The sequence below is a fragment of the Lithobates pipiens genome, unplaced genomic scaffold (assembly GCF_037356315.1).
Source record: "Lithobates pipiens isolate NorthernLeopardFrog02 unplaced genomic scaffold, aLitPip1_a1.2 Scaffold_23, whole genome shotgun sequence".
Taxonomy (NCBI): domain Eukaryota; kingdom Metazoa; phylum Chordata; class Amphibia; order Anura; family Ranidae; genus Lithobates; species Lithobates pipiens.
In genome coordinates this window covers 319,566,535-319,593,637 of record NW_027507785.1, presented here as the reverse complement: position 1 = coordinate 319,593,637, position 27,103 = coordinate 319,566,535, and the positions used below count along the sequence as shown (strand labels likewise).

Genomic DNA, 27,103 nt, shown 5'->3' with positions numbered 1-27,103 from the left:
GTGTTAGTGGGAGGAATAGTGCCGCATCATTGGTGTCAGTGGGTGGAATAGTGCCCCATCATTGGTGTCAGTGGGAGGAATAGTGCCCCATCATTTGGTGTCAGTGGGAGGAATAGTGCCCCATCATTGGTGTCAGTGGGAGGAATAGTGCCCCATCATTGGTGTCAGTGGGAGGAATAGTGCCCCATCATTTGGTGTCAGTGGAAGGAATAGTGCCCCATCATTTGGTGTCAGTGGGAGGAATAGTGCCCCATCATTGGTGTCAGTGGGAGGAATAGTGCCCCATCATTGGTGTCAGTGGGAGGAATAGTGCCCCATCATTGGTGTTAGTGGGAGTAATAGTGCCCCATCATTGGTGTCAGTGGGAGGAATAGTGCCCCATCATTGGTGTCAGTGGGAGGAATAGTGTCCCATCATTTGGTGTCAGTGGGAGGAATAGTGCCCCATCATTTGGTGTCAGTGGGAGGAATAGTGCCCCATCATTGGTGTCAGTGGAAGGAATAGTGCCCCATCATTTGGTGTCAGTGGGAGGAATAGTGCCCCATCATTGGTGTCAGTGGGAGGAATAGTGCCCCATAATTGGTGTCAGTGGGAGGAATAGTGCCCCATCATTGGTGTTAGTGGGAGTAATAGTGCCCCATCATTGGTGTTAGTGGGAGGAATAGTGCCGCATCATTGGTGTCAGTGGGTGGAATAGTGCCCCATCATTTGGTGTCAGTGGGAGGAATAGTGCCCCATCATTGGTGTTAGTGGGAGTAATAGTGCCCCATCATTGGTGTTAGTGGGAGGAGTAGTGCCCCATCATTGGTGTCAGTGGGAGGAATAGTGCCCCATCATTGGTGTCAGTGGGAGGAATAGTGCCCCATCATTGGTGTCAGTGGGAGGAATAGTGCCCCATCATTGGTGTCAGTGGGAGGTATAGTGCCCCATCATTGGTGTCAGTGGGAGGAATAGTGCCCCATCATTGGTGTCAGTGGAAGGAATAGTGCCCCATCCAGTGGCGGAACTACCGCCATAGCGGCACATGCAGCCGCTATGGGGCCCGCAGCTGAGAGGGGCCCGTGGGAAGGATGATGTATGCATACTGTGGAGGGGGGCATCACCTCCCGCACGGTCCCCCAGCCAGCGGAAGCGAGGAGAGGAAGAGGCAAGCTGTCTGTACGAGCAGAGAGCTGTAATAGCTTTCATTTGAATGTCCCGTGTTCCCGGGGCTCACCGTCACATAGCCCCACCTCTTGGCCCGGCGTCTTTGATAGACAGAACACCGGTCCAATGCGGGACATGTGACATCATCCAAGGCTGCAGGCCAAGAGGTGGGGCTTTGTGACGGTGAGCCCCGGGAACACGGGACATTCAAATGAAAGCTATTACAGCTCTCTGCTCGTACAGACAGCTTGCCTCTTCCTCTCCTCACTTCCCCTGGCTGGGGGACCGTGCGGACGGTGCTCGCCCCCCCCCCCCACTCTGAGTCAGCCCCACACTTGCCCGCAGCCATTTGAGGGCTCCAGTATGCACTCCACATCCTCCCCGGTAGTTTTGCCAGTGGCTCGCCTCTTCCTCTGCACAGGTGAGGCTGCAATTGTGACTGCACATTCATTCAGCATTTCTCTAGTTGTTCTAATTCTAACATTAGTCATTGGTTACATAAAGGAAAATTACAAATGCTGATCTTTTAATTCGTGTTATATGGTAATTTTTTGAATTTGAATTGGCAAAGGAAACTAATGTTTGAAAAAAAATTTATGTCTAAAGAACATGTAATGTACAGTGCATTTTTGCATGTAGGAATTATCTTTACTACATATTTCTGATTTTTTATTTTTTTTTTATTTTTTTTTTTTTTACAGCTATAAAGTTAACAGTATTAGTGTTTGCATTTTTAACCACTTTCAGACCGGACCAATTTGCTGGTCAAAGACCAGACCACTTTTTGCGATTCGGCACTGCGTCGCTTTAACTGACAATTGCGCGGTCGTGCGACGTGGCTCCCAAACAAAATTGACGTCCTTTTTTTCCCACAAATAGCGCTTTCTTTTGGTGGTATTTGATCACCCCTGTGGTTTTTATTTTTTGCGCTATAAACAAAAATAGAGCGACAATTTTGAAAAAAACGCATTATTTTTTACTTTTTGTTATAATAAATATCCCCCAAAAATATATAAAAAAACATTTTTTTCCCTCAATTTAGGCCGATACGTATTCTTGTACATATTTTTGGTTAAAAAAAATCGCAATAAGCGATTATTGATTGGTTTGCGCAAAAGTTATAGCGTTTACAAAATAGGGATAGTTTTATAGCATTTTTATTAATTTTTTATTATTTTTTTTTTTACTAGTAATGGCGGCGATCTGCGATTTTTATTGTGACTGCGACATTGTCGGGGACCCATCGGACATTTTTGACACATTTTTGGGACCAGTGTCATTTATACAGTAATCACTGCTATATAAATGCAGTGATTCCTGTGTAAATGACACTGCAGTGAAGGGGTTAACCAGTGGGTGGCAGTGTAGGGGTTAAGTGTTCCTAGGGGTGTGTTACTAACTGTGGGGGGGTTGGGCTTTCATTTAGTGTACACTGATCTCTGCTCCAATCACATGGAGCAGAGATCAGCGTCACTAGTTGCTAGGCAGAATGGGAAAATGTTGTTTATACAGCATTTCCTCCATTCGGCCGCTCCGTGAGACGATCGCGGGGATGCCCGCGGCGATCGAGTCCGCGGGTCCCGCGACCGGACTCACGGGGGTCCCGACCAGCGCGGTCAGCACGTCCTGAGTAAAGTCATTCAGGAGGGATCCAGGCCAGGTGTCGGTGAGTGGAAATCACAGTGGAAAGCTCTGGAAGAGACATGCCAGGAGTTGGATGTAGAGCCAGAGCCCCCCCACTGTGAGGCAGCCCCACACTTGCCAGCAGCCATTTGAGGGCTCCAGTATGCATTCCTCATCCTCCCCGGTAGTTCCGCCACTGGCTCGCCTCTCCCTCTGCACAGATGAGGCTGCATTGTGCTCGGGTCACGCTGCATTGGGCACAGGTGAGGCTGTATTGGGCATGGGTCACGATGCATTGGGCATAGGGGAGGCTACATTGGGCACAGGTGAGGCTGTATTGGGCACAGGCAGGCCACGCTGCATTGGGCACAGGTGAGACCACATTGGGCACAGGTGAGGCTGCATTGGGCACAGGCAGGTCACGCTGCATTGGGCACAGGTGAGGCTATATTGGGCACAGGGGAGGGTGCTTTGGGCACAGGCCACACTGCATTGGGCATAGGTAAGGCTGTATTGGGCACTGGACAGGCTGCATTGGGCACAAGTGGGCACAGGTGAGGCAGTATTGGGCATGGGCAGGCCACGCTGCATTGGGAACAGGCAGGCCACATTGGGTACAGGTGAGGATTATTGAAGCGCTAACACCAGCTGTTTGGAGTATCTTTATCTGTTGATTGTTAAACGTTCTGGAATATGTATATTGCTATTGTGGTGTAGGATCTGGGCCTGTTGTCCCTCCATCCCTTTTCTTTGCTTCCTTCCTTCTTTCCTCCTTCATCTCAGACTCGAACCACACCCCCTTTGAGCCACGCATTTTAAACCACGCCCACTATTTAATTTAAGCCCCGCCATTTTTTTGTGGGGGTGGGCTGTTTGAAGGGGGGGGCCCCATACAACATTTTGCTATGGGGCCCTGTGATTTCTAGTTACGCCCCTGGCCCCATCATTGGTGTCAGTGGGAGGAATAGTGCCCCATCATTGGTGTCAGTGGGAGGAGTAGTGCCCCATCATTGGTGTCAGTGGGAGGAATAGTGCCCCATCATTGGTGTCAGTGGGAGGAGTAGTGCCCCATCATTGGTGTCAGTGGGAGGAATAGTGCCCCATCATTGGTGTCAGTGGGAGGAGTAGTGCCCCATCATTGGTGTCAGTGGGAGTTATAGTGTCAATTAGAGCAGTGCCCCAAGGGCCAGAAAAAGGCCACCAAAGGGCCATATCCGACCTGCGGGCTGCAGTTTGGAGACCATTGATCATGAGGGATGGGTGTTCTTAGGAAATCTGTATTTGCATGTAGACCACCTTAGGTAATGCTCACATGTGATGCTGAGCCTCCACGATTGAATGAAAGGGATGGTCCAGGGAAAGTCAGATTTGGGAAGAAAGGGGTAGATGATGCTGGACCTCCTCCAGCCAGAAAAGGAGGTGGGTTCTATCTGACTTGCTGCAGCTTCTAAGGCACATTGTGAGAAGCTCACAGTGTGCAGTGAAATCAGAGTAAATAATTTCAGTCCAGGAGAGGAGCCTGACAACAGTGCAAGACTGGAGGGAAGTCTGGAGATCGGCTTTAGGACCCCAATGACACCTGTGTATGTACATGCAATTTTAATGCACACATTAAACAGGTTTTTTTTGTATTCAATGTACTGGATTCTAGGGTATGACTTCCTGCCCCGTGCATTGAAAGAGCACGAGAACACAACTTTATGTGCCTTACTTACATTTATTTTTTCAGTCTCTGTAATGTGCATAAGAACGAACTTAAAAAAAAAAAAAAAAAGTGCTTACAGAAGCTCAGGGCTGACAAACTAAAACATATTTTTAAGTCCCCTTCACACTGGGGAGGTGGGTGTGTCAGCGGTAAAGCGCCGATATTTTTAGCAGCGCTTTACCGTCACTTTTCCAGCGCTAGTCGCCCACTAGCAGGGCGCTTTTACCCCCCACTAGCGGCCGAGAAAGGGTTAAAACCACCAGCGCTTTGCCGGCAGTATAGATTTCAATGGGCAGGAGCGGTATACACACCGCTCTTTCACAGATCCAAAGATGCTGCTAGCAGGACTTTTTTTTATCGTCCTGCCAGCGCACCACTCCAGTGTGAAAGCCCTTGGGGCTTTCACATTGGAGACACAGGAGCGCCTCTTTCAGGTCGCTTTGCAGGTGCTGTTTTTAGCGCCGCAGCACCTGCAAAGCGCCTCAGTGTGAAAGGGGTCAAAGAGAAGTATGGAAATATAAAAAACAAACATATATACCTAGATGGCTGCAGCATCGATACAATGTGCAGCTGTCCCCGTAGGCTCAATGACTGTGAACTGAGCGATCACATGACCACTGATCGCTCAGCTCTCGGTCTTCAGTGAGCAGAGAGCACTGACTGTCAGTCACTGGATCTGTGCTCTCCCCCCTCCAGAGCTCTCTTATGCCGCGTACACACGGTCGGAGAATCCGTCGGAATGCGTCTTATCGGACCGTGTCGTCAGATAATCCGACTGTGTGTGGTATGCATCGGACTGATTCCGTCCGAATCTCCTTTGGACCCAATTTTCCAACATGTTGGAAATATTTCCCGACCAGCTGGGCCGGTCGGACGTAATCCGATCATGTGTAGAGAATTTTGATCGGACAAAGTGCCACGCATGCTCAGATCAAATTCCTACATCAAAGCTATTGGCTACTAGTCTGAATGTAGTCCCATCGTAAAGAAATTACGTCATCACGTTCTGAAAGATCGGATTTTTCGACAACTTAGTCCCACCGTGTGTATGCAACAGTTTCGGACACAATCCGTCAGACTAAATCTGACGGACAAAATCCGACGGATTTGGTTGGCAGAATCTCCGACCGTGTGTACGGGGGCTTAGAGGCTCTCAGCCTGTCTCTAATGCCTTGTACACACGGTCGGACATTCCAACCACAAAATTCGTCAGATTTTTTTCCGACGGATTTTGTCCAAAACGTGTGTTGCATACACACGGTCGGACAAAGTTGTCGGAAAATCCGATCGTTCGGAATGAGGTGACGTTCATTGCATACGACGGGACTACATAGAGGCTAGTAGCCAATAGCTTTGGCCTCGTAATTCAATCTGAGCATGCGTGGCACTTTGTCCGTCGGAATTCCCTACAAACGATCGGAAAAAAGTCCGATCGGATTTTGTTGTCGGAAAATTTGAGATCCAGCTCTCAAACTTTTTTCCGTCGGAATTTCAGATGGAAAACGTCCAATAGAGCCCACATGGTCGGAAATTTCCGATGGAAAAGGTCCGATCGGATTATGTTGTCGGAAAATCCGATCGGACCTTTTCCATCGGAATTTCCGACCGTGTGTACAGGGCATAAGAGACTGAGCCAGCTGCTGGTTAGGCATCTGGGTGTTTCCCAACATTGTTGTCGGGATCCCTGCAGGAACCTAGACTGGCATTGTGATGTCATCTGACAGCCCTCTGTCCGCTGAACCTGGGTCACAGCAGTTCAGAACTAAGTGCACTGCTGTGACCTGCAGGAGAAGTAGGGGCCAAAGGAGCTTTGGCCCTACTTCTCCTCTAAGCCACAGCACATTGGGGAGGGGTACTGTGCTGGCATTATACTGCACAAGTGATCATCGGGTCTAATGCAGATGTGCCGCTACCTGGCGGCGGGGGGAGACCTGCACTGTCACTGGGCCTTGAGCTGGCGGGCCTCACTTTTTCACAATCTGTGTGTACACTGTACTCATTGCATATATTAAGATAATGTAGTTGTTTGAGTGTCCGGTTAATGAGTAACGTGGATATCAGACTCGATGGTCACATTGGCCAATACCGCTGGCCTCGCTCCCACACATCGTGCCAGATCAATCGCTTTGTATTTGCTGCCCTTGACATGTGGCTCTGTCCATTGCTGCAGTTTTTTTTATAAGATTACCCCCTTTACATAAAGCTGCTCGCGGTTATACAACTGACCTTCTCATCAACCCTGAGATCAAAGCCCCGGCGTTCAAAGTGCGGCTTTACCTTCCATTTAATTAGCTGCTTCCCTGAGTGAACTACGCGTTCAACCTCTCCTAATGGAGCCCCGCTTAGAGGACGAAAGAACAACCCCCCCCCCCTCGATATTGCCACAAAGGAACAAAAAAATGTATTTCGACCCAACTTCCCCCCCCCCCCCATTCAAAGGCCGCTTAAAGTTGTCTTCTATATTTAGCCTTCCCTGGTTTCTCCATCCCCAATCTTCAACATACTCCATTTTAGATCCAGTGATATCATTGCTGGGTCTCTGTGCTTCTCTATGCTTCCTGAACACATCAGAGCTCCCGCCTCAGTATGCAATCAATGGGCGGACTCTTGGGGGGGGGGGGGGGGAGTTCTACAAATACCAAAATGCCTTGAAGGGAAAGTCATCTCCTCAGCCTTTACATCGCTGTCAGCGTGTTGTATCTGCAGAATGTTGCAGGTCTACCTAGAACTCTGATGCACGCGTATTCTGCATGCCCTCTTGGCTTCAGGTACAATACTATTTTTGGAGCTTCTTAAGCAAACAGTGTGGTCACGTCCTCTTTACCAGATCTTCCAAGTCAAACAGTTGTGTCCTGTCCATGATACTTGTTTTATTTTATTTGCACTAACAGGTTAAGCTATCGGGGGGGGGGGGGGGGGTTGTCCACCCCTTTCATCTTGTTCCAAGTACAGTAGTTCTGATACATAGGTTTATTATGAGTGCTATCAGAAGGTGGGGTAGACACCCCCAGGACGTTTTTCCTGAGAATGTAACTCCATGCATATAAGAATAAAGTATTACAGGCCGTATTCAACATTCCTGGTGCAAGTGTACTATTATGGTTACCTTGAGGAAAACGGACAGCATTTTGAGAACATTGAGGTGCACATATTGGACAGACAGGACAACTCGTTCTCAAGGGCCATGAAAGAGGCCATCTACATCAAACTGGAACAACTATCCTTGAACAGGGGTGAGGGTCTTGGATACCATTTTCCATTATCTTCCACATTTAATATCATTCTACCATCTCTACACTGGAGATTTGAAAATGGTTCACAACATGTGACTTGAAGGATTAACATTTATGCAAACATTTGGATGAGATTATATGACTAGAACAAGGTGGTTCCACAACTTTATGGAAGGGGGAGGTTGGAGACATGGGCCACTGGAGAGGGGAGGTAGGAGAACATGGGTTGCTGGAGAGGGGAGGTAGGGGATAGGAGTTGCCTGAGAGGGGAGTTAGGTGAAAGTGTGCTGTTGGAGAAGGGAATTAGAGGACATGGGCTGCTGGAGAGGGGAGATAGGAGACATGGGCTGCTGGAGAGAGGCAGTAGGGGACATGGGCTGCTGGAGAGGGGAGATAGGAGACATGGGCTGCTGGAGAGAGGCAGTAGGGGACATGGGCTGCTGGAGAGGGGAGGTAGGAGACATGGGCTGCTGGAGAGGGGAGGTAGGGGACATGGGCTGCTGGAGAGGGGAGGTAGAGGACAAGGGCTGCTGGAGAGGGGAGGTAGGGGATAAGAGTTGCTGGAGAGGGGAGGTAGGGGACATGGGCTGCTGGAGAGGGGAGGTAGGGGATAAGAGTTGCTGGAGAGGGGAGGTAGGAGACATGGGCTGCTGGAGAGGGGAGGTAGGGGACATGGGCTGCTGGAGAGGGGAGGTAGGATACATGGGCTGCTGGAGAGGGGAGGTAGGGGACATGGGCTGCTGGAGAGGGGAGGTAGGGGATATGGGCTGCTGGAGAGGGGAGGTAGGAGATATGGGCTGCTGGAGAGGGGAGGTAGGAGACATGGGCTGCTGGAGAGGGGAGGTAGGAGACATGGGCTGCTGGAGAGGGGAGGTAGGGGATAAGAGTTGCTGGAGAGGGGAGGTAGGGGATATGGGCTGCTGGAGAGGGGAGGTAGGAGACATGGGCTGCTGGAGAGGGGAGGTAGGGGATAAGAGTTGCTGGAGAGGGGAGGTAGGGGACATGGGCTGCTGGAGAGGGGAGGTAGGGGACATGGGCTGCTGGAGAGGGGAGGTAGGAGACATGGGCTGCTGGAGAGGGGAGGTAGGATACATGAGCTGCTGGAGAGGGGAGGTAGGAGACATGGGCTGCTGGAGAGGGGAGGTAGGGGACATGGGCTGCTGGAGAGGGGAGGTAGGGGATATGGGCTGCTGGAGAGGGGAGGTAGGAGATATGGGCTGCTGGAGAGGGGAGGTAGGGGACATGGGCTGCTGGAGAAGGGAGGTAGGGGACATGGGCTGCTGGAGAAGGGAGGTAGGGGACATGGGTTGCTGGAGAAGGGAGGTAGGGGACATGGGCTGCTGGAGAAGGGAGGTAGGGGATATGGGCTGCTGGAGAGGGGAGGTAGAGGATATGGGCTGCTGGAGAGGGGAGGTAGGGGATATGGGCTGCTGGAGAGGGGAGGTAGAGGACATGGGCTGCTGGAGAGGGGAGGTAGGAGACATGGGCTGCTGGAGAGGGGAGGTAGGGGATAAGAGTTGCTGGAGAGGGGAGTTAGGTGAACATGGGTTGCTGGAGAGGGGAGGTAAGAGATGGGAGTTGCTGGAGAGGGGAGTTAGGTGAACATGGGTTGCTGGAGAGGGGAGGTAAGAGATGGGAGTTGCTTGAGAGGGGAGTTAGGTGAAAGTGTGCTGCTGGAGAAGGGAATTAGAGGACATGGGCTGCTGGAGAGGGGAGGTAGGGGACATGGGTTTCTGGAGAGGGGGGGTAGGGGACATGAGTTGCTAGAGAGGGGAGGTAGGGGACATGGGCTGCTGGAGAGGGGAGGTAGGGGATATGGGCTGCTGGAGAGGGGAGGTAGGGGATATGGGCTGCTGGAGAGGGGAGGTAGGAGATATGGGCTGCTGGAGAGGGGAGGTAGGAGACATGGGCTGCTGGAGAGGGGAGGTAGGAGACATGGGCTGCTGGAGAGGGGAGGTAGGATACATGAGCTGCTGGAGAGGGGAGGTAGGAGACATGGGCTGCTGGAGAGGGGAGGTAGGGGACATGGGCTGCTGGAGAGGGGAGGTAGGGGATAAGAGTTGCTGGAGAGGGGAGGTAGGGGATATGGGCTGCTGGAGAGGGGAGGTAGGAGATATGGGCTGATGGAGAGGTGAGGTAGGGGACATGGGCTGCTGGAGAAGGGAGGTAGGGGACATGGGCTGCTGGAGAAGGGAGGTAGGGGACATGGGTTGCTGGAGAAGGGAGGTAGGGGACATGGGCTGCTGGAGAGGGGAGGTAGGGGACATGGGTTGCTGGAGAAGGGAGGTAGGGGACATGGGCTGCTGGAGAAGGGAGGTAGGGGATATGGGCTGCTGGAGAGGGGAGGTAGAGGATATGGGCTGCTGGAGAGGGGAGGTAGGGGATATGGGCTGCTGGAGAGGGGAGGTAGAGGACATGGGCTGCTGGAGAGGGGAGGTAGGAGACATGGGCTGCTGGAGAGGGGAGGTAGGGGATAAGAGTTGCTGGAGAGGGGAGTTAGGTGAACATGGGTTGCTGGAGAGGGGAGGTAAGAGATGGGAGTTGCTTGAGAGGGGAGTTAGGTGAAAGTGTGCTGCTGGAGAAGGGAATTAGAGGACATGGGCTGCTGGAGAGGGGAGGTAGGGGACATGGGTTTCTGGAGAGGGGGGGTAGGGGACATGAGTTGCTAGAGAGGGGAGGTAGGGGACATGGGCTGCTGGAGAGGGGAGGTAGGGGATATGGGCTGCTGGAGAGGGGAGGTAGGGGATATGGGCTGCTGGAGAGGGGAGGTAGGAGATATGGGCTGCTGGAGAGGGGAGGTAGGAGACATGGGCTGCTGGAGAGGGGGGGTAGGGGATAGGAGTTGCTGGATAGGGGAGTTAGGTGAACGTGTGCTGCTGGAGAGGGGAGTTAGGAGACATGGGCTGCCGTGAGAGGGGAGATAAGAGATTTGATATACACACATGAATGCAGTTCTTTAGTTATTGATATACCATTAAATTTATAATACAAGGTGTGTAAGTACCAGAAAGTGACAAGGTGTCAGACTCTGGCAGTCTCTACAGCAGGGCTCATACTAGGTGAAGTAGAAGTAGCACAATAATGCAATCAGCTGCAGTTGTCATATGCTAATAAGGTTCATGCTAATAGGAGAGAGCAGAGTGACATGAGCTCATTAATCTGCTGCTTCTCCTTTCACAGACCAGTCATAGACTAGGGACAGGACAAGATCTGCAAAGGGAACTTAACTGCAGCAGAAAATATTCCAGCCTCCTTTCGTGCCACGCAGGGCTTTGCTGTGTAATCTAGAACTGGATGGACAGAAATACAAATCTTTTGGCAGGTGCCTGCAGTTCAGCTGTAACCCTGAACACAATCTTTATTTTGGACAATAAATAGAATATTGTGAATTTATGAAGAACAAGTTTTAATGAATGTCAATTTTTTATTGTTGCTAACAAGGAACATGTTAACAGGAGGAGAGAGCAGCAGAGTGACCGAGGGATGAGCCCATCACTGTGCTGCTTCTCCTTTAAATGTCCAGTCACAGGCTGGGGGTGGAAATGGGTTTAATTATGCTGGCTGTCAGTTAACCCAGATGTCTTAGGACATCTAGTGGCAATTTTGATAATTTTGAGCTCCCGAATTCACTTTTTATTTAACAATTACAATATAAAATTTTGCTACATGTACATTACAGTACAGATAATTCATCAATTGTCTCATTTAATAGGTGGCTGCCCTGCAAGAGGAGAGAAACAGTTTATTGGCTGAAAACGAGGTGCAGAATGAAAGGATAAACCAATTAGACTCCTTCGAGGAACCTACCAATATGGCAGCTAAAAAATATTTTCAGACCCAGCTGGAGCAGCTGCAGGAAGAAAATTACAGGTATGGGCAAAGTGTATTCACCTGATCCTCCAACCCACCAGAATTTCTTTGCACTTAGAACTTTAGATACCAGGAGTACTGAAACCCTGGTGCCCAGTACTTTGAAATGAATGTGATTTGTACCAATGCATTCTTCATATAATTAAAACATGTTCTCTACAGGGGCTGAAAATATGTACCTTCCTTCAAATAATTAGTTTCCAATGAAGGGTGGGGTGAAGGACACTTGTGCTGTTCCAACCTTGTGGCAACATTTTGGTGAAGGCCCTTTTCTATCCCACCATGACTTTGCCCCTATGTACAAAGCCAGCCCTATAAAGATATGGTTTGATGAGTTTGGTATGGAGGAACTTGAGTTGACCTCAACCCTACTGAACGCCCTTTGGGATGAATTGGCACACAGATGATGATCATCATTGGGAATTCAAAAATTCAGAAATTCTAAAATCAGAAAATTTGAAAATCTGAAAAAAAGAAAGAAAATTGGTAAAATTTGAAATAATAACTAATTAATAATAACTAACTATTAAATTATAGGTGTTGGAATTTCCTTTCAAATGTGGCTGTTTGTGAACGTAACGAATACAAATTTATCTGAAGTTACAAATTATCCAAAATAACGAATGCCGCATCTAAACAAATGGAATGGAATAAATTAATAATAAATAATAATAATAAAAAGGTGTTATTATTATTGTTATTTATTATTATTATTAGATCGTTACATTCCATTCGTTTAGATACGGCATTCGTTATTTCAGATAATTCGTTCAAAAACTTTCACTAGCAGCCAAATTTGAAAGGAAATTTCAATACCTATAATTTTATATTTATTATTAGTTCCTTATTTCAGATTTTCGGGTTTTCGAATTTTCAGATTTTCATTCTTTTGAATGTTCAGATTTTCATTCTTATTTTGGGATTTTCCAATTTCCAAATTTTGGAATTTCCGAATTTTCTATTTCTGAAATTTGCATTTCCAAAATGTAGAATTTCCAATTTCCGAATTTCCAAAATTTCAAATTTTCGAAAATTCTAAATTTGGAAATTCAGAAATTCAGAAATTAGTAAATTCGGAAATTGGAACATTCGGAAATTAACTAATTGCACATGTCTAGTGACTGGTCGCATCAGAAACTGTACACAGAATAAGAAGAACTTCTGTTGTTCCTCCTCCTCTGTGCCATCAGAAACCATCAGGATTTAGTTTTTTTCGTTTTTCGGTTTGTTTACAAGACGTTACCGGCTTTTAAAGCATCAGATCAAACCGATCTCCATTTAATCAAATGCTTTAGAGGCCAGAGGGGAGCTATGGGGTGTAATAGATCCCAGTTCTCTCCATAAAAAAAGACCTGCTGCAGCCCATGCTATCACAAGAGGAGATGTTCATCCCTTGTGATAGCAAAAATATAAATAAAGGGACAGTATAAAAAAAAAAATGAATTAAAATAAAATATTTAAAGCGCAGTTCCATTCATTTGTGTGTTTATTAAAAGTCAGCAGCTACAACAAGTGTCCCCGAAAGCTCAGTTTCACCATCCGGAGTCGAGGAGAAGGCCTTAAAGTGGAAGTTCCACTTTTGGGTGGAACGCTGCTTTAACTAAAAAAAATATGTTTTTTTAAAGTGCGACCGTTTCCCACTTGCAAATGTGGAAACGCACGCCGTTCCCGCATGCATATGTAAACAGCGATCGTACCACGCATAGGAGGTATTGCTGCAAACATGGAGCGAGCGAGCGAGCAAACATTCTACCTCCAGACCCCCTGTGTACCTCTAAACTGGTAACCTGTAAGGGCTTTTAAAGCATTTCCTATGGATAATTTAATGTGCCATTCCACAGGTGTGCCCAATTTTCAAGCATGACATGTTGAATATCTATGTACTCGGCGTAACATCATCTTTTATATTTTACCTAAACATTTGGTTTTATATTATGTTTCACTAAAATTGTGTATTTTTTCCTAGGGATGCACCCATACCATTTTATATATATATATATATATATATATATATATAAAATGTCATGCTTGAAAATTGTAGCTTGAAAATTGGGCACACCTGTGGAATGGCACATTAAATTATATATATATATATATATATATATATATATATATATATATATATATATATATATATATATATATATATATATATATATATATATATACACTAGGGATGCACCAATACCATTTTTTTACGAGTACCCTTAAAAATATCCATAGGCGACATTTATGCGTTCACTTCTGCACGCAAGCTCGGTGGGACGGGGTGCGTTTAAATTTTGCCGTTCGCTCTTTTGCGCTTTTTCAATGTGAAATGTGTAAATATATGTTAACCACTTTCAGACCGGACCATTTTGCTGGTCAATGACCAGAGGTCTTTTTACAATTTGGCACTGCGCTGCTTTAACTGGTAATTGCGCGGTCATGCAATGTTGTACCCAAACAAAATTTGCGTCCTTTTTTCCCACAAATAGAGCTTTCTTTTAAAGGTATTTGACTGACTCTGCGATTTTTATTTTTTGCGATATAAACGTAAAAAGACCGCAAATTTTGAAAAAAAATGATATTTTCTACTTTTTGTTATTAGAAAAATCCAATAAACTCAATTTTAGTCCTACATTTAGGCCAAAATGTATTCAGCCACATGTCTTTGGTAAAAAAAAAAGTCAATAACTGTATATTTATTGGTTTGCGCAAAAGTTGTCACATCTACAAACTAAGGTACGTTTTCTGGAATTTACGCAGCTTTTAGTTTACGACTGCCTATCTCATTTCTTGAGGTGCTAAAATGGCAGGGCAGTACAAAACCCCCCCAAATGACCCCATTTTGGAAAGTAGACACCCTAAGGAAATTGATAAGAGGCATGTTGAGCCCATTGAATATTTTTTTTTTTTGCCTCAAGCGATTGAATAATGACAAAAAAAAAATTTTTTTTTTTTTTACACAAAGTTGTCACTAAATGATATATTGCTCACACATGCCATAGTTATATGTGGAATTGTACCCCAAAATACATTCAGCTGCTTCTCCTGAGTACGGGGATACCACATGTGGTCGACTTTTTGGAAGCCTAGCCGCGTACGGGGCCCCGAAAACCAAGCACCGCCTTCAGGATTTCTAAGGGCATACATTTGTAATTTCACTCCTCACTACCTATCACAGTTTTGAAGGCCATAAAATGCCAAGATGGCAAAAAACACCCACAAATGACCCCATTTTAGAAAGTAGACACCCCAAGCTATTTGCTGAGAGGCATGTTGAGTCCATGGAATATTTTATATTTTGCCACAAGTTGCGGGAAAATTACAAACTTTTATTTTATTTTTTTCACAAAGTTGTCACTAAATGATATATTGCTCACACATGCTATATGCATATGTGAAATGACACCCCAAAATGAATTCTGCTACTTCTCCTGAGTACGGGGATACCACATATGTGGGACTTTTTGGGAGCCTAGCCGCGTACGGGGCCCCGAAAACCAAGCACCGCCTTCAGGCTTTCTAAGGGCGTAAATTTTTGACTTCACTCCTCACTACCTATCACAGTTTTGAAGGCCATAAAATGCCAAGATGGCAAAAAACCCCCACAAATGACCCCATTTTAGAAAGTAGACACCCCAAGCTATTTGCTGAGAGGCATGTTGAGTCCATGGAATATTTTATATTTTGCCACAAGTTGCGGGAATATTACAAACTTTTTATTTTATTTTTTTCACAAAGTTGTCACTAAATGATATATTGCTCACACATGCCATGGGCATATGTGAAATGACACCCCAAAATAAATTCTGCTGCTTCTCCTGAGTACGGGGATACCACATATGTGGGACTTTTTGGGAGCCTAACTGCGTACGGGGCCCCGAAAACCAAGCACCGCCTTCAGGCTTTCTAAGGGCGTAAATTTTTGACTTTACTCCTCACTACCTATTACAGTTTTGAAGGCCATAAAATGCCAAGATGGCACAAACCCCCCCCCAAATGACCCCATTTTGGAAAGTAGACACCCCTAAATTTAGGGGTACACTAGTGAGACTCACAGGTAAAAAAGCACCTAGGCTGTCAGCGACTGTATCAAAACGCTACAAAAAAAACTGTTAGCAATCGCAGGGATCAGGCCTAAATCTGCGAACGCTGCAGTTATGCGTGTTGTGTTTTGTAAGTGACAGTGATCGATCGATACTGCACTTGGGTGGGCTGGGCTGGGCTTGGCGGAGGGGCTAAACGCAGGTGCTAGCAGGTATCTGGGCTGATCCCGCTAACAATGCGTTTTGGGAAACCTAAACTGCTGGCGACGCTAATATAGATCTGATCAGATACTATATTACTAAGGGAGGTGTATGCTTTGTGCGTGGGTGTTAGCGGTACTGGCACTAACCTGACGCTGCCTGGGGCGACGCAGACCTTATCTGACCCTCAAACTTATATCACCCGCCGGGTGATCAGGGGGTTAAACCTTTATTAGGTAATAAATGGCGGGTGCCCTGAAACTATAAAAAAATAACTAACCAACCAGCGTCACCTGTAACAGTTATATGGTGATCACTGGTGAAAGGGTTAACTAGGGGGCAACCAGGGGGCTTTATGCGGTAGTATATGGGGGTCCCTGGCGCTATAAAAAGCTGCGGCGAACCTAAATACCTACCTGCCTAACTAGCGTCACCTGTGACACTAATACAGCGATCAGAAAAACGATCGCTTATTAGGCTGGGTTCACACTGGAGCGATGCGGGAACGCCACGAATCCGCGGCGGGTTCCCGCATCACACTGCCCTATGCGAACTGCTGGGAGTGTCAGTGAAATGTTAATGACACCCCCAGATCAGTTCGCATATCGCAGTGCGATCTGCAAACTCGGACAGGAATCGGATCGCATGGTGTGAACACCCATGCGATCCGATTCTGCTGCGGACCAAAAAAAGGGTCCCGTGCGGCGGGTGCGATGCAAATTCAGCCATACTATCTGTATGGCTGAACTCAAATCGCACAGAGATCGGATGTGACTTGCACTGCAGTGCGGTGCAAAATCACATCCGTTCTCATAAACCGCTGCAATGTGAACCCAGCATTAGTGACACTGGCGACGGGGGGTGATCACGGGGTTAAACCTTTATTGGGGGGGTAGGGGGGTACCCTAGAACTAAAGGGGGCTAACCCTAACTGCCCTAACAGTTTTTACAGTCACAAATGACACCAATGCAAAAAAAATAAAAATGCAATTGGTGTCACTGTGACTGGGGGTGAAGGGGTGATTGGGGGGGTGATCGGGGGGGTGAAGGGGGGGTGAGAGTGTGCCTGGCATGTTCTATTGTAAGTGTAGTGTGTTGGTGCAACTCACCGATCCTCTCTCCTCTGTGCCGGAACGAAAAATACCGACACGGAGGAGAGATTACATCACTTCCTCTGCCTGTGTTTACATTACAGGAGAGGAAGTGATGTCACGCCTCACTTCCATTCGTCAGGAGCGATCGCGAGGGGGTGGCCATGAACGAATGGCCGCCCCCTCATCCCGGATCGCTCCTGAACGGATACCGACCGCCGCTGGTAGCGGGGGGGGGGCCCGATCGGGCCCCCCACCCGCGGGAAGGCAGGGACGTACATGTACGCCCATATGCCTGCCCGTGCCATTCTGTCGACGTACATCGTCGTGCGGCGGTCGGCAAGTGGTTAATATATATTTGCAAAAATATTCACTAACAAAGCAAATAAAAAAGTTTTAATTGTTTATCGTTTATAAAATGGACGTGAACAAAAAAAAACAGGAAAAATAGGAATTAAATGGAAGAGAATAGGGAGTTAATCAAGGCTGATTGGAGTAAATTAAGGGTTATTAAGGGGTTAAACAGAGGAACGTTTGTTCATCCCTTTGATCTGCAGATGAAAAAACAGAAAGATTAAAAAAGAAACAATGTTTCTTTTTATTTTAGTGTTTCAGAGGCTGAGCAATGTTGTTAATAAACACTGATAGCTGCTTTATTTTTATTTTTTTTCACTGCTCCAATTATCGGACTTCTTTAACCACTTCCGTACCACCGCACGCCTATGTACGTCCCTACTTTGAGGATGGATATCCTTGTTATGGCAGCAGCTAGCTGCCATAACCCCGGTATCCCCGTGTTCAGCCGGCGGTCCGGTACAAGATAAGTGTTCTCTAGGGCGGGATTCACCATGAGATCACTTTTATCAGCGACAGAAGAGGCCCCCCCCCCTCCCACCGCCAGCCGGTGCCCTCCGCTGCTTGCCGGAACCACCTGCAGCGGCGGAGGCGATCAGGTTTGTTCCCTGGGTTGGCGTGGAGATGATTAAGGGGAAGACGGCCCCCATCCATCTCTATGACACTGCAGGGCGGAAGCGACAACAAAAAAAATCACTTCCGCCCATAACTCTTAAAGGGCCATTTTGTTTTTTTTAAATGACAACATATTTTTTTTGTATTATTGCATTTTAGTGTAAATATGAGATGTGACGTCTTTTTGACCCCGGATCTCATTATGAAGAGGTCCTGTCATGCTTTTTTTTCTATTACAAGGGATGTTTACATTCCTTGTAATAGGAATAAAAGTGACAATTTTATTTTTAAATAGTGTAAAAATAAAAAATAAAAGGTAAAATAAATAAGAAAAAAAATGTAAACTTGCCCCATCCCGATGAGCTCATGTGTAGAAGCGAACGCATACGTGAGTAGCGCCCGCATATGAAAACAGTGTTAAAACCACACATGTGAGGTATCGCCGCGATCGGTAGAGCGAGAGCGAGAATTCTAGCCCCTGACCTCCTCTGTAACGCAAAACATGCAACCGGCAAAAAAATTTAAATGTCGCCTATGGAGATTTTTAAGGGTAAAAGTTTGTCGCCATTCCGTGAGCGGGTGCAATTTTGAAGCGTGACATGTTGGGTATCAATTTACTCGGCGTAACAATATCTTTCACCATATAAAAAAAAATGGGCTGATTTTTTTATTTAAAAAAAGTGTATTTTTTCAAACAACGTGCAAAAAGTGCGCTTGTAAGGCTGCTACGCAAATACCTTGTGCCAGAAAGTATTGCAACGACCGCCATTTTATTCTCTAGGGTGTTTAAAAAAAAAAAAAATGTATAATGTTTGGGGGTTCTAAGTAATTTTCAAGCAAAAAAAAAAAATGGATTTAACTTGTAAACAACACATTAAGGCTCCATGCACACTGAAGCTCAAAAAAGCTATTTCTGGACGCCAGATTGCTGGCAGAAAACGCTGGTTGAAAAACCTGCTTTTAACAGCGTTTTATACTAGCGTTAATGAGCGTTAATGAGCGTTTTACAGCGTTAGCGTTAATGGGCGTTTTTTATAAAAATACACAGAGGACACTCCAAAAATCCCACAATGCATTGAAAAATAGAATGCCGAACACTAATGAACGAGCGTTAATGAGCGTTTGTCGTTTTTTGCCGCTGAAAAACGGCACTTTGAACGCGAATTTCTGGCGTTCAGAAAAAAGCCCATAAACTCCACTGCTCATTAAAGCTGAAAAACGTCCATGTGTGCATGGACACATAGGCTAACATAGAGTGGAGTTTATGGGCTTTTACAAAAAACGCCCAAACTCCAATAAACTGCAGTTTATCAGCTTCAGTGTGCATGGAGCCTAAAAAAGAAGCTCGGTCTTAAAGTGGTTAATAATTTAGCTGTCAACAGGGGACACCCACTGAGCGCTCAAAGAACCGAGCCTGAAAGTATCGGTTCCAGGTATCGGTGCATTTGCTGGAGTACCGATACTTGTGCAAATACTCGGTATCGGCACTGATACTGATACATAAACATTATATACTGGTATATATTATATATTGGTGCAACCCTAATTTTTTCCTAAAAATTTGCATTTGGAAAAACAGCTGCACAAATATCGCATGACGTAAAAAAATTGCAACAACAACCATTTTATTCTCCAGGACCCCTGCTTAAAAAAATGTAAAAAATGAATAAATAAAAAAAAAAAAAAAAAAATATATATATATATATATATATATAAATAATAATAAAATATATATATATATACATTATTATTATTTATTTATTTATTTATATATATATATATATAGTTAGCCAGGTTACATAGTTAGCCAGGTTGAAAAAAGACACAAGTCCATCCAGTTCAACCTTAAAAACAAATAAATAAAATGAAAAATAATCGTACAATCCAGATACCCAATTTTATGCCCACAATTGATCCAGAGGAAGGCGAAAAAAAAACCCAGCAGAGCATGCTCCAATTTACTACAGCAGGGGAAAAAAAATTCCTTCCTGATCCCCCAATAGGCGATCGGATTTTCCCTGGATCAACTTTACCTATGTTAGTACCTAGTTATATTATGTACCATCAGGAAAGTATCCAAGCCTTTCTTAAAGCAATCTACTGAACTGGCCAGAACCACCTCTGGTGGGAGTCTATTCCACATTTTCACTGCTCTAACTGTGAAGAAACCTTTCCGTACTTGAAGCTGAAATCTCTTTTCCTCTAGACGTAAAGAGTGCCCCCGTGTCCTCTGGGTTGACCGTACAGAGAACAACTCAACACCAAGTTCACTATATGGACCCCTAATATATTTGAACATGTTAATCATATCCCCCCTTAATCTCCTCTTCTCAAGAGTGAATAAATTTAGTTCCTCTAATCTCTCCTCATAGCTGAGTTCCTCCATGCCTCTTATCAGTTTGGTTGCCCTTCTCTGCACTTTCTCCAGTTCCCCGACATCCTTTTTGAGAACTGGTGCCCAAAACTGAACGGCATATTCCAGGTGAGGTCTTACTAATGATTTGAACAGGGGCAAAATGATATCTCTTTCTCTGGAGTCCATACCTCTCTTAATACAAGAAAGGACTTTGCTCGCTTTGCAAACAGCAGCTTGGCATTGCATGTTGTTATTGAGCTTATGGTCTACCAAAACCCCCAGATCCTTCTCCACTATGGATTCCCCCAGTTGTACTCCCCCTAGCATGTATGATGCATGCATATTCTTAGGCCCCAAGTGCATAACTTTACATTTATCAACATTAAACCTCATCTGCCACATAGTCGCCCAATTAGACAGTGTATTGAGGTCGGCTTGTAAATTGGAGACATCCTGTAAAGACGTTATTCCACTGCATATCTTGGTGTCATCTGCAAAGACAGAAATATTACTTTTGATGCCAGACCCAATGTCATTTATAAAGATGTTAAAAAGTAAGGGTCCCAACACTGAACCTTGGGGTACACCACTGATAACCTTAGACCATTCAGAGTAAGAATCATTAACCACGACTCTTTGAATTCTGTCTTCTAGCCAATTTTCTATCCATTTACAAACTGATATTTCCAAACCTGTAGACTTTACCTTACACATGAGCCGTGTGTGGGGAACTGTATCGAATGCTTTTGCAAAATCCAAGTATACCACGTCCACCGCCACCCCTCTGTCCAAGGTTTTACTTACCTCCTCGTAAAAAGAAATCAGATTTGTCTGACAACTTCTGTCTTTCATGAATCCATGCTGTCTGTTGCTTAAAGTGTTATTGTTCAGCAAGAACTCGTCGATGTGGTCTTTTATTAAACGCTCCAGTATCTTCCCAGCTATAGAAGTTAAGCTAACAGGTCTATAGTTACTTGGTAAAGACTTTGATCCCTTTTTAAATATAGGCACCACGTTCGCCCTGCGCCAATCCAGTGGGACTATTCCCGTCATTAATGAGTCCCTAAAAATTAGATACAATGGCTCTGAAATTACAGAGCTCAATTCTTTTAGGATCCGTGGGTGGATGCCATCAGGTCCAGGTGCTTTATCCACCTTTATTCTGTCTAAGTATTTCTGGACCATATCCCTTTTGAGCCATTGTGGATCATTTGGGGCTGTGTCACTACCACCCCCATTATGGACATGAGCTCCCCCATGCTCTTTTGTGTACACAGAGCTGAAGAAAGTGTTTAATAAATTAGCCTTCTCTTTGTCCCCAGTCACCAACTCTAGATTGTTTTGTAAAGGGCCTACATGCTCAGACTTGACCTTTTTACTATTAATATATTTGAAGAATTTTTTGGGGTTTGTCCTACTATCTTTTGCAATCTGTCGTTCGTTTTGAATTTTTGCATCCTTGATTTCCTTTTTACATATACTGTTAATTTCTTTGTAACATTTAAATGACACTAGTGATCCTTCATTTTTATATTTTTTAAAAGCTCTTCTCTTACAGTTTATAGCTTTTTTAACTTATATTTTATTTTTATTTTTTTTATTATTATTATTATTTTTTTTTTATTATTATTTATTTATTTATAAAAAATTTTAAGCAGGGGCCCTGGAGAATAAAATGGTTGTTGTTGCAATTTTTTTACGTCACGCGATATTTGTGCAGCTGTTTCTCAAATGCAAATATATATATATATATATATATATATATATATATATATATATATATATATATATATATATATATAATGTTTGGGGGTTGTAAGTAACTTTCTAGCAAAAAAATCCTGATTTTTTTTTACATGTGTGTGAGAAATGTCAGAACTGGCCCAGTTTTGAAGTGGTTTATATTTACATCTATTAAAGAAATTTAAAAGAACGCGCACATTGTGCGCTATGCATTGCGGAAGTGCCCCAGTGCCATATCGGATGCCTAATGCCCTTTTTTTTTTATGCCCCACTAGCACACACGAACACATCAATGCATATTAATCTTTCTGTGTGTTTATACTTGCAGGCTGGAAGCGGCAAAGGATGATTATCGGGTTCACTGCGAGGAGCTGGAGAAACAGCTTATCGAGACGCAGAACCGCAGCGTGGAGTTGGCCAGTCTAGCTGAGGAGTCGAGGGCTTTAAAAGACGAAATGGATGTTCTCAGGTACATCCAGATGGGGGTTTGGAAACGGGATGAAGTTCTGATTTCCAAAAACAAATTCATAGTGGTGTTCATAGCAATGGTGTGGTGTAGAATAGGGTACAGACTGCAGTGATCCGGTGTATGTAATGTACAACACAACATACAGAATGCTGGGGTCCTCTGTGTGTCATATACAAAACAGAAAACAGTGTGAAGCAGTTTATTTTAGAATGTAACATACAGCACAATGTGCAGAGAGCAGTGTTTTCATTGTGTGCAGTGATCCAGAGCGTGTAATATACAGCATAGTGTGTAGAGTGCAGGATCAGATGTATGTAACATACAGTGCTTTGAAAAAGTTTTACACTATACTATAAGTAGTATATACCATTGATCTCGATGTTCATTTTGTACTGCTATTCAAGTAGTTATTTCTTAACGCGGTTGAGAATGTAAAGTTTACTTTTATATATATATATATATATATATATATATATATATATATATATATATATATATCCGACACTCTCGATTTCTTGTCAAAATTTTTCGGCACACTCTGCTCAAAAGGTTGCCTATTGCTGCACTGGGCTGTACAGTGCCTTGAAAAAGTATTCATACCCCCTTGAAATTTTCCACGTTTTGTCATGTTACAACCAAAAACAAATGTATTTGATTGTAACTTGACAAAATGTGGAAAATTTCAAGGGGGTATGAATACTTTTTCATATTTATTTGTGATACGTGATGGACCAACACAAAGTGGCACATAATTGTGAAGTGGAAGGAAAATAATAAATGTTTTTCAAAATGTTTTACAAATAAATATGTGAAAAGTGTGGGGGGTACATTTGTATTCAGCCCCCTTTACTCTGATACCCCTAACTAAAATCTAGTGGAACCAATTGTCTTCAGAATTCACCTAATTTAGTAAATAGAGTCCACCTGTGTGTGAGTATAAATGCAGCTGTTCTGTGAAGCCCTCAGAGGTTTGTTAGAGATTCTTAGTCAACAAACGGCATCATGAAGGCCAAGGAACACACCAGACAGGTCAGGGATAAAGTTGTGGAGAAGTTTAAAGCAGGGTTAGGTTATAAAAAATATCCCAAGCTTTGAACATCTCACGGAGCTCTGTTCAATCCATCATCCGAAAATGGAAAGAGTATGGCACAACTGCAAACCTACCAAGACATGGCCGTCCACCTAAACTGACCGGCCGGGCAAGGAGAGCATTCATCAGAGAAGAGCCAAGAGGCCCATGAGAACTCTGGAGAAGCTGCAGAGATCCACAGCTCAGGGGGGAGAATCTGTCCACAGGACAACTATTAGTCGTCTCTCCACAAATCTGCCCTTTATGGAAGAGTGACAAGAAGAAAGACATTGTTGATAGAAAGCCATAAGAAGTCCTGTTTTTACTCTTGGAGAAGCCATGTGGGGGACACAGCAAACATGTGGAAGAAGGTGATCTGGTCAGATGAGACTAAAATTGAACTTTTTGGCCTAAAAACAAAACACTATGTGTGGGGAAAACACTGCACATCACCCTGAACACACCATCCCCACCGTGAAACATGGTGGTGGCGGCATCATGTTGTAGGGATGCTTTTCTTCAGCAAGGACAGGGAAGCTGGTCAGAGTTGATGGGAAGATGGATGGAGCCAAATACAGGGCAATCTTAGAAGAAAGGTCTGCAAAAGACTTGAGACCGGGGCGGAGGTTCACCTTCCAGCAGGACAACGACCCGAAACATCCAGCCAGAGCTACAATGGAATGGTTTAGATCAAAGCATATTCAAGTGTTAGAATGGCCCAGGCACAGTCCAGACCTAAATCACATTGAGAATCTGTGGCAAGACTTGAAAATTGCTGATCACAGACGCTCTCCATCCAATCTGACAGAGCTTGAGATATTTAACAAAGAAGAAGAATGGGCAGAAATGTCCCTCTCTAGATGTGCAAAGCTGGTAGAGACACCCCCCAAAAAGACTTGCAGCTGTAATTGCAGAGAAAGGCGGTTCTACAAAGTATTGACTCCGGGGGGCGCCATACAAATGTACCCCACACTTTTCACATATTTATTTGTAAAACATTTTGAAAACCATTTATCATTTTCCTTCCACTTCACAATTATGAGCCACTTTGTGTTGATCCATCACATAAAATCCCAATAAAATACATTTATGTTTTTGGTTGTAACATGACAGAATGTGAAAAATGTCAAGGGGTATGAATACTTTTTCAGTGCACCGTACAGCCCAGCGCAGGGATAGGCAACCTTTTGAGCAGAGTGTGCCGAAAAATTTTGCCAAGAAATTGAGAGTGCCGGTTATATAAAAAAAAACAACTAAACTTTACCTTCTCAACCACGATAAGAAAGAACTACTTGAATAACAGTACGGAATGAACTTTGAGATCAATGGTGACTAATGCCGGCCATACACGGTTCGAATTTTCGAAAGAATTTTCTTTCGAAAATCGTATCTAAGAATTTTCGTACCAATTTTGCACCATTAGTGGGGCTGCAGCAACAGCCGATTTTCGTGCGGAAATAAAATTTGAGTGATCGGACATGTTGGAAACGTTTTGAAAAAACTAACGATTTTCTAATCAATGATGGGAGAATCGTGCGAGAAATGTAATAAGAAAAGAAGATTTACGGAATGAAAAGAAGATTCCCGGCCGCGAAAATTCTTTTCTGTAGCAACATGAGGTGAAATTGAAGGCTTGGTCGGCCGAATTTCGAAAATCAATGGTGGCATCATCGGATCACAAAAAAAAAAACAACTTTCTGATTTTGAAAAGAAAATTAGTGCGAAATTCGACCTGTGTATGGCCTGCATTACTCTTGTTCCAAAAGAGGTGTGCTGTGAGGTAAGTACGGTAAGGTTGAAATGAATGTGCCAGCTAAAGACTTCAAGCAACCGATCTTCAGATTTCGCAGCTAAAGTCTGCAGCACCAAGTGGCCAGCAAGTATGCACTTCTAACAGGATGCCAGGGATGTGTTCTTTCACATAACGCTTGAGGTGATGTGATAAATACAGGAGCCTGCCAGCCCCTCCCACCAAACTCTATCGTAATACACAAAGCAAAGACCAGCAGACCGACCCAGGAAAGACGCCGCTGAGTCTCAAAAGGGATGTTTCTTAACTGCTTAAGGACCGGCTCCTGCACATATACGTTGGCAGAATGGCACGGCTGGGCACAATCACGTACCGGTACGTTGCTCTTTAAGTGCCCAGCCGTGGGTCAGGAGCACGCCGCCGGCAGCGCGCTCCCGACCCGGTCCTGAGCTCCGTGGCCACGGGACCAGCGGACCCGATCGCTACTGGTGTCCTGCGATTGGGTCACAGAGCTGAAGAACGAGGAGAGGTCTGTGTAAACAAACCTCTCCCCGTGCTTCCTACTGAGGCTGTCACTGATCGTCTGTTCCCTGTTATAGGGAAAGACGATCAGTGTTGTCACATGCCAGGCCACACCCCCCTACAATAAAAAAAAACAAAAAAACATAACGTCACACATAACCTCTCCTCGCCCCCTAGTGGTTAACTCCTTGTTGTAGCAATCTGGCTGTATGCTATGCACACAGCCACATCTACTGTGCTCATATAAGCACCCATTTCCATCTTAATGATATAATACTTTTAGCTTACCATCCAACCCATTCATCCCAGTGAACAGACATGACCATCCTTCTTACGTACTCAGTTCCATGCTTATCCCCCCCCCCCCCGGGGGCCCAACATCGCCTTTTATTATCTCCCAAAGAATGACAAACAGGAAGTGCTTGCCCACAACAGGCAAGCACTTCCTCAGTACACAAAATGACATCACAGGAAATGACACATACATCAAAGGGGAGAGCACTCACAAGAGGAAGTGCACACATCCCCTTTTAGTCAGCATGCAGCCCAGCCAATAGTGTTTTCAAAGTAAACAGTATGGAGTGAGCTCATTCTAATGGTTCTTACAGGCTTGAGACAATCTGCTGGGACATTGCTACTGGTGTTGTCAATATACGGTACGAGTATATTAACAAGGCAGATACCAATGTCCTCTTATTAAAGCAGATATGTATCCAAAAGGGATAACATAGCCACACAGAGATAAAATAATATGTTTATCTCGTTATGTGGACTTTGCTTCTCTAATGCACATAGTCATTTGAAGGCAAGAAGCCCAGCGCATTGCGCTTGGTACCTACAATCCAACAAACATCCACAGACACAGAGAACACGTCTCACATCCCATGAGAAGGTTTTCATACTGACCGTTTTTACGCCACTGGTCTCGATTTGACCCAAGCGTGCTCTGGTAGAGCGCTCCTCGATTAAACCAGACACAGGGAGACAGATGACAATCTATAAAACACACATCCTAAAATAAAATGTTATACAATCAAATTTCCACAACATCCTTCACTGCCAGTGTCATTTGCACAGGAATCAGTGAATTTAAATAGCACTGATTGCTGTATAAATGACAATGGTCCCAAAAATGTGTCAAAAATGTCTGATGTTTCCGCCATAATGTAGCAGTCACAATAAAAATTGCTGATCGCCGCCATTACTAGTAAAAAAAAAAAAAAAAATTAATAAAAATGCTATAAAACTATCCCCTATTTTGTAAACGCTATAACTTTTTCGCAAACCAATAATCGCTAATTGCGATTTTTTATTTTTATTTTTTT

At 44.8% G+C, this 27,103-nt stretch overlaps 1 protein-coding gene across 1 annotated transcript in view; it reads left to right on the top strand.

Moving 5' to 3' along the window:
- Positions 1-27,103, top strand: part of HOOK1 (hook microtubule tethering protein 1) — a 152,261-nt gene that overhangs the window by 87,310 nt on the left and 37,848 nt on the right. The window contains exons 9-10 of the mRNA XM_077450599.1: positions 11,420-11,577; positions 22,297-22,437. Coding sequence (XP_077306725.1) covers positions 11,420-11,577; positions 22,297-22,437 — 299 coding nt within the window. The remainder of the gene's footprint in view (positions 1-11,419; positions 11,578-22,296; positions 22,438-27,103) is intronic.